The sequence below is a fragment of the Hyperolius riggenbachi genome, chromosome 12 (assembly GCF_040937935.1).
Source record: "Hyperolius riggenbachi isolate aHypRig1 chromosome 12, aHypRig1.pri, whole genome shotgun sequence".
NCBI lineage: Eukaryota > Metazoa > Chordata > Amphibia > Anura > Hyperoliidae > Hyperolius > Hyperolius riggenbachi.
In genome coordinates, this window is record NC_090657.1 from 151598753 (window position 1) to 151612493 (window position 13741).

General features: G+C 44.0%; 2 protein-coding genes across 5 annotated transcripts in view; one reads left to right on the plus strand and one right to left on the minus strand.

Annotated features, from left to right (window-relative positions):
• Positions 1-13741, minus strand: part of LOC137541486 (phosphatidate phosphatase LPIN3-like) — a 138263-nt gene that overhangs the window by 3610 nt on the left and 120912 nt on the right. For 3 of the 4 annotated variants that reach the window (XM_068262792.1, XM_068262794.1, XM_068262793.1), the window contains exons 17-19: positions 8191-8343; positions 3330-3441; positions 588-691 (exon numbers count right to left, since the gene is read on the minus strand). In XM_068262792.1, coding sequence (XP_068118893.1) covers positions 588-691; positions 3330-3441; positions 8191-8343 — 369 coding nt within the window. The remainder of the gene's footprint in view (positions 1-587; positions 692-3329; positions 3442-8190; positions 8344-13741) is intronic. The other variant, XM_068262795.1, reaches the window with a different exon arrangement.
• LOC137541488 (myosin regulatory light chain 2, smooth muscle major isoform) overlaps positions 452-13741 on the plus strand; it is a 183536-nt gene continuing 170246 nt past the window's right edge. Inside the window, exon 1 of the mRNA XM_068262798.1 lies at positions 452-475. The gene's annotated coding sequence lies outside the window, so the exon portion shown is untranslated. The remainder of the gene's footprint in view (positions 476-13741) is intronic.

Genomic DNA, 13741 nt, shown 5'->3' on the forward strand with positions numbered 1-13741 from the left:
TGATGTAGGCAGTGCAACCACCTTTTCAGTATTTTAATTATTTTATTCCTCTCTGCCCTCTAGTTTGCTAAATATATGTATAGTTGTATTTAATGATGAGATAAGAAAAGGAGTCTGGATAGCTTTCTGTCCAGTAAACTTGAACGCTGATCACAACAGGAAATGCAACTAAAAGGGCCAGCCAGGTACTCTTCCTGTATTTATTGAAAAAAGTACAGATGTGCAAATCTGCACAATGCTAATTGATGCAAATGTACTATTGTGTGCATTAAAAAATTAAGCTGAATGAGGGCTTTAGGGGTTTGCATCAAGAAAAATATAAAAGCACAGTCATCCTTTAAATGACTGTTATGTAAGCAGGCGGATTATTTCCTAAGCACATGGAAGTAGAGGAGATCACGAGAGCAGAATTAGTACTGATTGCGTCTGGCGACACACAGAGGAAAGAGAAAAACCAAGGACGTTAGAGAAGCAGGTGAGAAACTCTGGAGTATGTGGGAATTAACATGTGTTACTACATATGGCTGGGAACTTACAGAACTCCCCCCACCCCCGCCCCCCCCATAGCTGATGTCCCAGAAACTCACGAGGATTTAAAGCCTGAGTTCAGGTCCTGGGTCAGTTCTCCCTTCGGATTGACCGTGAAGATCCGTGATTCTGGCACCCCCACTTCCCTGTAGGCCAGGACATCCTGCGATGAGTGGGTGATTGGCATGAGTACAGAAGAAGGGGAAGATGGGGAGGGGTAGACAAACAAGGAAATGGTGAGGGGGGAGAGCATGACATATTTCTCATGCTATGTTCACATACATTTCCATACAATGCGATCCCTTCTCTCTCATCAGACTGGGTTTCAGTATACTCCTCTCTAATTACATCCCGCTTCTCCATTCTGAATTTATTGATCTACCCAGCTCATCTTTCACTAGCGCCTTATTACAAATACATTAAAGTTCATGGGGCCTCTACTGCCCGTTGCTGCGGGTCCTTTCCTGACCCCATCAAGCATTTCAAGAGAGCCTGTCATTGATACCCAAGATAATGCATTACACCCTGTAATGTAATTCCTTTGTACACACAATGCAATTTTCCATCAGATTGACGGTCGAATCGATTATTCTTGACAGGTCCGATCTGATTTCTGATCATTTTTCTGATCAATTTTGTGTAGAAGTGATTGGAAAAAAATCAGAAAAAGGATCGGAAATCAGATTGGACCTGTCGAAAACAATCGATTCGAATGTCAATCTGATGGAAAATTGCATCGTGTGTACTACGCATAGGATTTTGTACAACTTAATAATTATCACCCAAAATTGTCTTTGGTGATGATTTTGAGTGATATTTTTAGGAATGAGCACCGTAGAGATAGACTGCTTAGCAGCCTGTTCTGTTCTATGCAGAGGGGAGGGAGGAGGATGGGCCCCGTTGCAGGAATGATAGTATATAGTATAGTATAATAGCAGTTAGTTGATTGTGACCCAACTCAGCAGATCGCTAATAACATCATGGCTATCTGCTAGTCCCTTCATCACCTTAGTATTGTCTCAACCCCCTCCCCTCTAGATTGCAAGGGCAGAGTCCTTCCCATACTGTTTCTCATTTCTGAATTACTTATTGTATTAAATGGACCTTGTGTGGCTGGATGTTAACATACCAAGCATGAACTATGTATATATTGTGTTGCTAGATGTTCTGATTGTACTGTGCATGCCACGCACTACTGTCTGTATTGTACACTGTACAGCATCATGGAAGATGATGGTGCTATATAAATAATAATATTCTTCGGTGGCGTTCTGGGATGCTGAATTGATGCTAGATCTTTCATAGAGACAATAACAACTGTCTTGAGTGATAAAAATCTTGTGTCTGTTCATATATTTGCAGCCTGACATGGAGAAAGGGGGGCTCCATGCATAGAACTGCGACCACCATTCCCCAAATCTGCACTGGATTTTAGTTATAACTGTCAGGGCCCTTTTCGGCTATCAGCATTTTGCCGTCCTGCTGGATTTTTTGTGCGCTTCAGCTATGAGTATAGGAGTGCAGGAAAATTGCATAGCAATCGTACCACAATTGAAAATATTTTCCCATCCGATTTTCCTCCTGGTGCAAATTGCAAACGTCCTGCAATTACGCCATACCCCCGATGTATCGCAGCGATTAGCTGTACTGGAAAACACATAGAAACGCAAACTCAGCATGTTTGCCATTGAGTTTCTTAGTGGAAAAGGGCCCTTATTGCTGGAGATGTGCTCATAACTGCTGCAGTTCAAACGTCAATTCACTAATTACTTAGAAGTTACCATGCAATCTACATACATACGTTAGATAAAAATAGTTTTCAAAGATCAACTAAATTGTACAAATATTGCGTGCTGCTAAGTGCAAGGCATCCATGTTTTGATGGGTGCAAAAGACAGGATTGTTAAAGAGACTCTGTAACAAAAATTTCATCCTGTTTTCTACCATCCTACAAGTTTCTAAACCTATTCTAATGTGCTCTGGCTTACTGCAGCACTTTCTACTATCACTGTCTCTGTAATAAAGCAATGTATCTTTCCCCTGTCGGACTTGTCGCCCTGTGTCTGGAAGGGTGCCAACTCTTCAGTGTTGATCTGCTATGCACGCCCCCCTCCAGGCCCGTGTGTGTGTGTGTGGTATTTACATTAGCCAGCTTTTCTCTGCTCTCTTATCTTTTACAAGCTGGATAAATCCTCTGTTGTGAAAGGAGTCACATGCTGAGGAATTACAGACACGGGCAGAGCTGTCTGCAGGAAGAAACAGTCAGCCTGTAACTCTTCAGTGAGTGAGAGCTGCGGGGGGAAAGAAACACACAAATGATCTCTTGAGATTCCGAAGGAAAGCTGTATACAGCCTGCTTGAGTATGGATGTATTTTCTATTTGTGGACATGCTGTACATCAACCTACTTCCTGTTTTGGTGGCCATTTTGTTTTGTTTATAAACAAACGTTTTAAAACTGTTTTTGACTACTTTTAATGCGTCGGGAGCAGCGAAATTGTGACAGAGGGGAATAGGAGATGTCCCCTAACGCACTGGTATGTTTACTTTTGTGCGATTTTAACAATACAGATTCTCTTTAAGCTATTGGCCAAATTGATAATTTGGGGGGATGAATGCCTGATGTCTATACGGTATTACTTTACTGTCAAATGGTCTGCCCATAGGGTGCGCAACATCTCATGTAATTTATACCTGTCAGTGTTCCAGCCTAATGCTAGAGGTCACTGCTCTGTTCTTCATACAAGCATCCTTGTCTCACTGCATGCACTCTCTGCTCATCACTGTGTTGTGTATACTTACGTTGGGCCTATTGCCAAAGGCAGCATGGAAAGGACTGGAGTCAGTGAAGAGCTGGCAGATGTCGGAAAGACAAGCAATCTTAAAGTGCTCTGGGGTCTTTTCTATAACTTCCCTGCAAGAAAGAACATCCGTTTTTGGGTCAGGAGCATTAGCATTTTTCCTTGTACAAATAGCATTCGTCTGTATTGTGTTTCACGGTCATATTTCTTTACAGTGGGAGCCATCACTAGATTAGCAGTGCATGTGATAGCAAATCAGCCAGATTCTTTCCTTCATTCTATGGCTTCAACTGGAGATAATGTTAGCCAGAATCTAGCTGAATACTCCCCTGATAATGGATCAGCGAACCTCCCAGTGGTACATCCCGATGAACAAGGTTCCCTGATCCATATGGGCGCAAATGAGAATTCAAACAATCTTGGCACTTTGCGTGGGAGTCGTTGGGGACCTTAAAGATGCAATCCGCCGTGACGGTCGTTATCGCCGCGCATCGCTAAGTGTCATTTACGTAGTCGTGCGAATGTACACACATCACGAGATTGTGGAAATGATAACTCATCGCTTAAAAAAATCACCGCTCATCAGAAAAATTGTGCAGTTGGTACGGACCTTCAGATTGGAGGCCTGATGGAACACTGTCTCTAGATTGTAAGCCTGATGGAACACGGTGTCTAGATTGTAAGCCTGATGGAACATGGTCCCTATGTTGTAAGCCTGGTGGAACATGGTCTCTAGATTGTAAGCCTGATGGAACACTGTCTCTAGATTGTAAGCTTGATGGAACTTGGTCCCTATGTTGTAAGCCTGATGGAACATGGTCTCTAGATTGTAAGCCTGATGGAACATAATGTCTAGATTGTAAGCCTGGTGGAACACTGTCTCTAGATTGTAAGCCTGGTGGAACACTGTCTCTAGATTGTAAGCCTGATGGAACATGGTCTCTAGATTGTAAGCCTGATGGAACACGGTGTCTAGATTGTAAGCCTGATGGAACACAGTCTCTAGATTGAAAGCCGGATGGAACACGGTCTCTAGATTGTAAGCCTGGTGGAGCACTGTCTCTAGATTGTAAGCCTGATGGAACACTGTCTCTAGATTGTAAGCCTGATGGAACACGGTCTCTAGATTGTAAGCCTGATGGAACACGGTCTCTAAATTGTAAGCCTGATGGAGCACTGTCTCTAGATTGTAAGCCTGATGGAACACTGTCTCTAGATTGTAAGCCTGATGGAACACTGTCTCTAGATTGTAAGCCTGATGGAACACTGTCTCTAGATTGTAAGCCTGATGGAACACTGTCTCTAGATTGTAAGCCTGATGGAACACGGTCTTTAGATTGTAAGCCTGATGGAACACAGTCTCTAGATTGTAAGCCTGATGGAACACGGTCTCTAGATTATAAAAACAAAGAACCGAGAGCCCAATATAGTGTAGTATGCACTGGAAATAGTGAAAATAATGTAAGGTGTAAGTATTATACTCACAAACCAGGGTTACCTCCAAGGAAACCACTGTAGAGGCAGGTGGGGAGAACAAGCCTGTCCCCACTCAGGATTAAAACGTCGCTCTCTGCGGATAGAACAAAAAGGAGGGTATATCACCCTTCCACCAAGGGTGGATTCTTGATGTGTAGAGTTGTGCAGAGGCGCCAATAGGATAAAACACACTAAAATGTCTAAAATATTCAGGATGTGGTGGTGGACCGGCCAATCCCAAAACAGACAACGGTACCGTCGATTATGGTCAAAAAACAATTTATTTACATACTCCTAGCACCAGTTGCAACGCGTTTCGCAGGCAAATCCCGCTTCATCAGGCAATAAATAACCGGAGTAAACAACAGCACGGGGTCCAAACGAAGCTTGACACCTCTGTTTTCCAAGCTTCGTTTGGACCCCGTGCTGTTGTTTACTCCGGTTATTTATTGCCTGATGAAGCGGGATTTGCCTGTGAAACGCGTTGCAACTGGTGCTAGGAGTATGTAAATAAATTGTTTTTTGACCATAATCGACAGCACCGTTGTCTGTTTTGGGATTGGCCGGTCCACCACCGCATCCCGAATATTTTAGACATTTTAGTGTGTTTTATCCTATTGGCGCCTCTGCACAACTCTACACGGTCTCTAGATTGTAAGCCTGATGGAACACTGTCTCTAGATTGCAAGCCTGATGGAACATGGTCCCTATGTTGTAAGCCTGATCGAACACTGCCTCTAGATTGTAAGCCTGATGGAACACTGTCTCTAGATTGTAAGCCTGATGGAACACGGTCTCCAGATTGTAAGCCTGATGGAACACGGTCTCTAGATTGTAAGCCTGATGGAACATGGTCCCTATGTTGTAAGCCTGATGGAACACAGTCTCTAGATTGTAAGCCTGATGGAACACGGTCTCTAGATTGTAAGCCTGATGGAACACTGTCTCTAGATTGTAAGCCTGATGGAACAGGGTCCCTATGTTGTAAGCCTGATGGAACACAGTCTCTAGATTGTAAGCCTGATGGAACACTGTCTCCAGATTGTAAGCCTGATGGAACAATGTCTCTAGATTATAAGCCTGATGGAACACTGTCTCTAGATTGTAAGCCTGATGGAACATGGTCCCTATGTTGTAAGCCTGATGGAACACTGTCTCTAGATTGTAAGCCTGATGGAACACAGTCTCTAGATTGTTAGCCTGATGGAACACTGTCTCTAGATTGTAAGCCTGATGGAACACGGTCTCCAGATTGTAAGCCTGATGGAACACGGTCTCTAGATTGTAAGCCTGATGGAACACTGTCTCCAGATTGTAAGCCTGATGGAACATGGTCCCTATGTTGTAAGCCTGATGGAACACAGTCTCTAGATTGTAAGCCTGATGGAACACGGTCTCTAGATTGTAAGCCTGATGGAACATGGTCTCTAGATTGCAAGCCTGATGGAACACGGTCTCTAGATTGTAAGCCTGATGGAACACGGTCTCTAGATTGTAAGCCTGATGGAACATGGTCTCTAGATTGCAAGCCTGATGGAACACGGTCTCTAGATTGTAAACCTGTTGGAAGAAAGTATGTAGATTGGAAGCCTGATGGAACACGGCCTCTAGATTGTAAACCTGATGGAAGAAAGTATGTAGATTGGAAGCCTGATGGAAGAAAGTATGTAGATTGGAAGCCTGATGAAACACGGTCCACTTTTCCTCCGGCATCATATTTTTGTGATTACGTTCTGTTTTACCAGCAAAGCTGTGAAGTGTTAATCCCAGAGTATCCTAAGGACGTATGGATGTTTGTACTCGCACATTCCCACTTGACAGATAGAATGTAATGAAAGATAACACAGGCTGTACATCTTGGCTATGTAATCCAGTAGTGCAGATCTTGAATCAGGAGCATATACGGTATGTCATTGGCTAAAAAGCTATAGTGAACGGCTGCAAAAACCTATTGATCTATCTGCTTAGCTAATGGCTGTCTAGAAACTGGTACTAATGGGAACTAAAGCCTCATACACACAAGGCATTTTGCCCGGGGCAAGGGAAGAGAGGTGGTAGCAGGTCTGGTTCTAGACTTTTTTCTGCCTGAAGCAAACTTGTGAGGTTGCGCCCTCCCCCCTTCAATTTGGAATGATCGCACAGCACCCGACAATTTACTCTGCCTCATTTAATGTTCTCAGTCAGCAAGAGAGCATATGCAACAACTTGAGAAATGACATGCTGCAGCTCAACACAATAACACACTGGCTGGCTGCGAGTCTGTGACAAACAAACTGCTCAACCGCAGTCTGTTGGCTGTCCTCCATTCCTCCTCAGTCAGGACAGCAGTGCCACCTCCTCCCTTCTGCTGTGCAAGTCAAATGAAACACTGCTGCTCTCCTGCCTCCCCTCACTGTCAGACTCCTCACATAGCACAACAAGCTGCTTTTCCCCAATGATGATCTTTCCACCTCGCTCACTCTACTTTCAGTTTTCCTCCTACATTGACTGCATGCTGTAAGTGTAAATACACAGTACACAATGCCAAATTGTAAAAAGGACCACAGAGAATGCCAGCTGGAAAACAATAAATTTGATGAAGACAGTGTTGGGACACGCAAAGAGAAGGCAAGTATAGTTTGCTTTCCAAAAGACAATTTTCCAGTATGGCTAGAGTTATTCTTTAAATAACAGAGTGTGTCTGAGTTTAGGCTTAAGCATAGAAACATTAAAACTGATTCATTTAAAGTAATGATAAAAAAAACACATCAGAGCCACACAACAAATTGCTAAATACCATTTTTTCTTTGTACCGGCTTTAGTCATGTGACTGAGGCTGCTTCCTTCCTGGTTATGGACTGAGAGAACACCTCAAAGCTCTGAGACACATAAAGCTCCCATCGATCGCTGTGGGAGATGCACCTTCAACTAGATACTTCCTCCCACAGAACCGGAAGGGAGGAGACAAAGGGAAGTCACGTGATTGTAATTTGTAATTACAATTATTTATTATTGAGACTTCAGAGAGCAGGGACTGGAGGTGAACCTATTGAATGTCTTACAATGTCACAAATCCATTTAAGATATTTTTTCCATTGCTTACAGAAAGAATACTAGAATCTGTTTGGTACGTAGGTCTGTCCCAATCACCTTTCTGTCTTCTATATTTCGTAAAGCATATTTCCACTCTCACTACAAATGACTTCCTGGAGCAAGAGCTGTCACAGCTGTGTCAGGCTGATCTGACGCAACGCCTTGCCCCTCCCTGTTTAACCATTATTAGCCATGCCCTGAAATCTGCTAACTCTACGGCTCACGCAAAACCTTGGTCTGCAATGATGTGGCATATAAAAAAAAGATTAGGAACTATATTATTAGGCAAATAAAATGTTGCATACTGAACTTACCTATGAAGGGCTGTGAACAGGCTGCTTGGAGACAGTAGTAGAGGACCTGGTGGCAGATAATAGCCACTGTCGTTTATCCTCTCCAGGAAAGTCTTGGTGATTTCAGCCAATCCCACAGAGCGTGCTGAACAGTACAGGAACTTGTAATCATTCCTACAGATTCAAGGGAACATAGAACACTGAAAGTAAAGCAAGGGGGCTTGGTGGGAACAATTGCCTACCAAAGTGAAGGAGAGAACAGAAGCCCTGTATAATATAGTAATTCTACTGAGTCAAAAAGATATCACCTAGGAGAAAGGTACTCACAAACTTGGGTTGCAGTCACTGCAACTTTGGTAAGTGCTTGTGAGGAAAACCCATCTTCACTTGGGTGGTATCAGCTCACACTCCATGAAAAAAGGCTTAGGCCCGGTTCACATTAGCGTTCGCTATCCGGATTTTCCGGATCTGATCCGGACCGCATACTGTACAAACGGAACCTACATTCCGCATAGCAATGTAAAGTCTATGCGGACGTTCACACGCGTCCGTTCCGTACGTACCGGAGCCGGATCGGATCCGGACTCTTTTCCAACATGCGCTATTTTTTGGGTCCGGATCTCCGGCCCACGCACCCGGACCTGAGCCTGACAGCACCATCCGGAACACAGAAACTAATGGGGAACGGAAGGCAGAGAACACACTGCCTACAAAAACTTGACGTTCTACCCCACTTCCTATGCGTATCCAAGCGGCCATTTCGGATGGGGACACATGGGCCAAGCATGTCTGGAGTGGAGCAGCACAGTGACAGACGTGCTGGAGCTGTTTGGCAGAATGTCGGAGGTGAGGCCTACAGCGGAGGAACCTGATTCTACACGTGCACCAGGTGCACCTTCTGCTGACCCCAACATTTTTTTATTTACATTTAAGTATTTTTTGCCCACGGATCCGGATGGCAGCCTGATGCATGCCTGACACAAACGGACCGGATCCGGATCGGATCCGGATCGGAACCGTACGGTTCTGATCAGGATCAGGTCAGGATCCAATCAGGATCCGGTCCGTTTACTTGCCAAAACGCAAGTGTGAATGGGGCCTTATATAGTAACAATATACTAATCTTTGAACTATGAGGGACAGGAGGAGGCATGCCAGAAAAAATAAGATCTATTTAAAATAGTAAGACAGCAGCTGACCGCAATGATGTACTGACCCCCAAAAAGCGATTTATTGGTAGATCTACTAAGACCACACATTTTGTGGTCTCAGCTCTCAGTTAGCAATCATCCACTGCTTCAGCTGCTGGATTCGTGTGAGATTTAAAATTATTTTTTTAATTTGAACAAATACAGAAAAATAAAAAGCTATTTTAGTACTGACTATAATCAATAAGTAAAAAATGATTATACAAACCTTTTATAGCAGACCTAATCTGTAGCCTGAGGTCCTTGTTGGTGGGAATTTGTAGAAATGGGATATACGGTATATAGTTTTTTTTTTTTTTTTCATTCATGGGTTGCCCTTTTATTAAGGGGTAATTGATACAACTTGAACTGCATTTTTTTAAATATTTTACAGAAACAGGTGTCTTCACCTTAACATGCCCTAAACTAAATATGCACACTAGGGCATCTTCATCATAGGCAGTTGTCCCGATATGTGAAAAGATCGAGAGTGCACTATAGTCATTGCTCCCCTCTTTACAATGCCCACTGTAAACTGCTCCATCCTGCACTGTGTCATCATCCCTTAGCCCCCTTCCATAGTAAGGCCCGGTTCACATTAGCGTTCGCTATCCGGATTTTCCGGATCTGATCCGGACCGCATACTGTACAAACGGAACGTACGTTCCGCATAGCAATGCAAAGGCTATGCGGACGTTCACATACGTACGTTCCGTACAGTACGGAGCCGGACCGGATCCGGACTCTTTTCCAACATGCGCTATTTTTTGTGTCCAGATCTCCGGCTCACGCATCCTGACCGGAGCCTGACAGCACCATCAGGAACACAGAAACCAATGGGAAACGGAAGGCACAGAACACACTGCCTACAAAAACCTGACGTTCTACCCCACTTCCTATGCGTATCCAAGCGGCCATTTCGGATGGGGACACATGGGCCAAGCATGTCTGGATTGGAGCAGCAGTGACAGACGTGCTGGAGCTGTAATATCGGAGGTGGAGGTGATGCCTACAGCGGAGGAACCTGATTCTACAGGTGCACCAGGTGCACCTTCTGCTGACCCCAACATTTTTTTATTTATATTTAACTATTTTTTGCCCACGAATCCGGATGGCAGCCTGATGCATGCCTGATACAAACGGACCGGATCCGGATCGGAACCGTACGGTTCTGATCAGGATCAGGTCAGGATCCGATCAGGATCCGGTCCGTTTACTTGCCAAAACGCAAGTGTGAACGGGGCCTAAGGGAATGCAATGTGAGGCTGTAGTCTCCCTATACGTCAGTACGGAACACAGCTCCAAACTGTCACCCAAGGGATCAAGTCCTGGGGCCTCTGTTGACACTCACTGAGCATGTGCACATGCCATTAGTTACCTGTTTTTTTACAGGAGTGTTTAAAACTCCTGTTCATGCTTAAAGCGGAATGAAACCCAGCATTTCTTCTTTGCTCTAATAGATTACAGCATATTATATGCAACCAGCATTTTTTTTTACTAGAACAGCATTCAGGGTTACACACAGGACTTAGATGTTCCCTGCCAGCAAAGCTGGAAGCATCTGAACTTAGATAATGTTATCTTGTATTTAATTGTATCAAGTGAGGAATGTAAATAAACACTTCTCTGAAACTGCATGCACTGTTGAACAAAGTCAGACAATCAGAAAAGCATTTCTGCTTACCTTAGAACATGCATAAAGCAGTTATAAATAAAATGCAAAGTCAGCTCTCAGAGAAAAAAAAAGTGTACTTTGGGAACGTATAATTTCTAAATGAATAATAATACTCATGCACAAAAGCAAATATGATAACCGTATGGCATATAAAAAGTAGGAAAACATGTTTTTATTGAATATTATGTCAGGGTTTTATACTGCTTTAAGGGCTAGTTAACATTAAAAGAGCTTTTCTAAGCGCTTAGTGATTTTAAAAGCTCCTGCTATTGTTCTTCTATATGTGTGTGTTCACACTGGAGCGATGTGATTTTGTAAAAATCCCCCATAGTATCGCATTAGCAAGAGCATATCAAGTCACTAGCGATTAAAAACTCTTGTAGTGTGAATCAGCCCTCAATGTTGTTCCGGGTCTGTGTAGCACACAGCTGCAGAGCTAATGTCTGTGTGAAAGCCAATTGATTAGCCAGGTCCTGAGCTAATGCCATGATCAACTGTAAAATGCCTCCTACCTCCAGATACTCACAATACCTCCTACCTCCAGACACAATACCGTCTACCTCCAGAAACTCACAATACCTCCTACCTCCAGACACTCACTTCCTGCACCACAGACTGCCTGTGCTATTTTATCAGAGCCTCAGTCTGTGCCTTCCCCTCCCCAGTCTGAACAGTGGAGATTATGTAATCTAGACACCAGAAGCAGGAGAGACTGTTGCTTTCTGGTTATGTGATCAAAATTTCAAAGAATTTAAGATGCAGAAACCTACTACATGTTGTTTTAAATCTTCACCTGGAGATGGTGTTTAACTTGTGCTTTATACTATTTTCGGAGACCCTTTGAAGATCCTTTGACCCAACTGCGCTATTAGTGATTGCCCTTAAGGTCACGCGAACAATAGAAGTACTGTACCTTACTCTCTTTAATGACCATATAAAATACAACCAAATTGTTTGATTTTTATGGTAACTGGATTAAATGATCAGCTGTAAAGAAAAATATTAACCTTTTTTTTATTGACAAATCTTGATTAATTTTGCAGAAAATCTGTTAAAATGCTTGCCTGACAAGGTGAAAAATTATCTTCCTATGATCTATAAAGATGATCTTTTAAAGGAAAAAAATGAAACCTCAAACCATTTATGCTCACCTTATTTTTACTCTGAAACATACTACACTAGTACACCAGTCACTACCCCAGAACCAAGATGCAGATGAAATGATCTTGCTGTATCCTTGTTCCAGGCATGTGGCTCTTTATACACTGAGTCAAATTGCCACAGGTGCTCTTTAATGAAAAGAATTTAGATTGTTTAAAATAACTGACTTAACCACTTGACGACCGCAGTGTTAAACCCCCCTAAAGACCAGGCTCTTTTTTGCATCACTGGGCTGTGCAGACTTTTCAGCCTCCTGCACAGCCCAGCTAAGAAGTATGGCGATCGGACTCACCTTCTATTTTTGTCCCTAAGGGGACATGCTGCCGGAGGGGTCTGATCACTGCTGTCACTTTTTTTTTTCTTTGCCTCATAGAGGCTATCTCTCCCTCCGTCTTCCTCCCCCTCCTTCCTCCCTCCCCTCAGACTAGAGAAATGAACAGCACGGCGATCCGTCCTGTTCCGCCTCTCATAGGCATCAGCCTATGAGAGGACGGCGATCCCTGGCCAATCAGAGGCCGGGGATCGCCGCTCTCGTACAGCGCTTATGGAGTGTGCAGCGCTGTACGCATGTAAGCAAAGGGGATTTCTTTCCCCTTTCGTTTAAAAGCAGCCTGCTAGCCACGACCGGCGGCTAGCAGGCTAATTGCGGAGCTCCGCACCATGAATTGGCAGGGAACAATCGCGCATGCGCGCAGCTGTTCCCTGGGAAACTGCAGCTCCAGGTCTTGACGCCAATTGGCGTTAGGTGGTCCTGGGGCTGCCGCCATGGTCACGCCCAAGTCTTCAACTAGTTAAAGGTCAACTGTAGTGAGGGGTATATGGAGGCTGCCACATTTATTGCCTTTTAAGCAATACTAGTTGCCTGGCAACCCTGCAGGTCTATTTGGCTGCAGTAGTGTCTGAATCACACCAGAAACAAGCATGCAGCTAATCTTGTCAGATCTGACAAAAATAATACCTGAACTGCTTATGTTTGTTCATGGTCTATGGCTAAAAGTATTAGAGGCAGAGGATCAGCAGAATAGCCAGGTAACTGGTATTGCTTAATGGGAAATAAATATGGCAGCCTCCATATACCTCTCACTACAATTGTCCTTTAAAGTGTACCCGAGGCAGATTGTGACCTAAAAACAGATACTTACCTTCGAAGAGGGAAGCCTCTAGATCCTCCAGAGACTTCCTGTGTCCTCCTCACCCCGACCGTTGCAGAGCATGGATCCCCGTAACGTATCCGACAAGAGTTTGTCAAATACGTATCGTGGTTGCACTCCCCACTGTATAAGAGTACAGCCGAACTGGGCCTGTGCAGTAACACGGAATCTTTTGTCCATGAGCAGCTCTGTGCTATTGGGCAAACGTGGTCGTACTTGTGCAGGAGCAGCATGGCTGTGCTTATGTAAAGCAGGGAGTATAGATGCAAACTTCAAAAGGGTTCTGGACAGCGGCGGTGCTCTGGAGGAGGGCAGGGTAAACCTCTTGAGAATCCAGAGGCTTGCCTCTTCGCAGGTAAGTATCTGTTTTTTAGGTCATAATCCACCTCAGGTTTTCT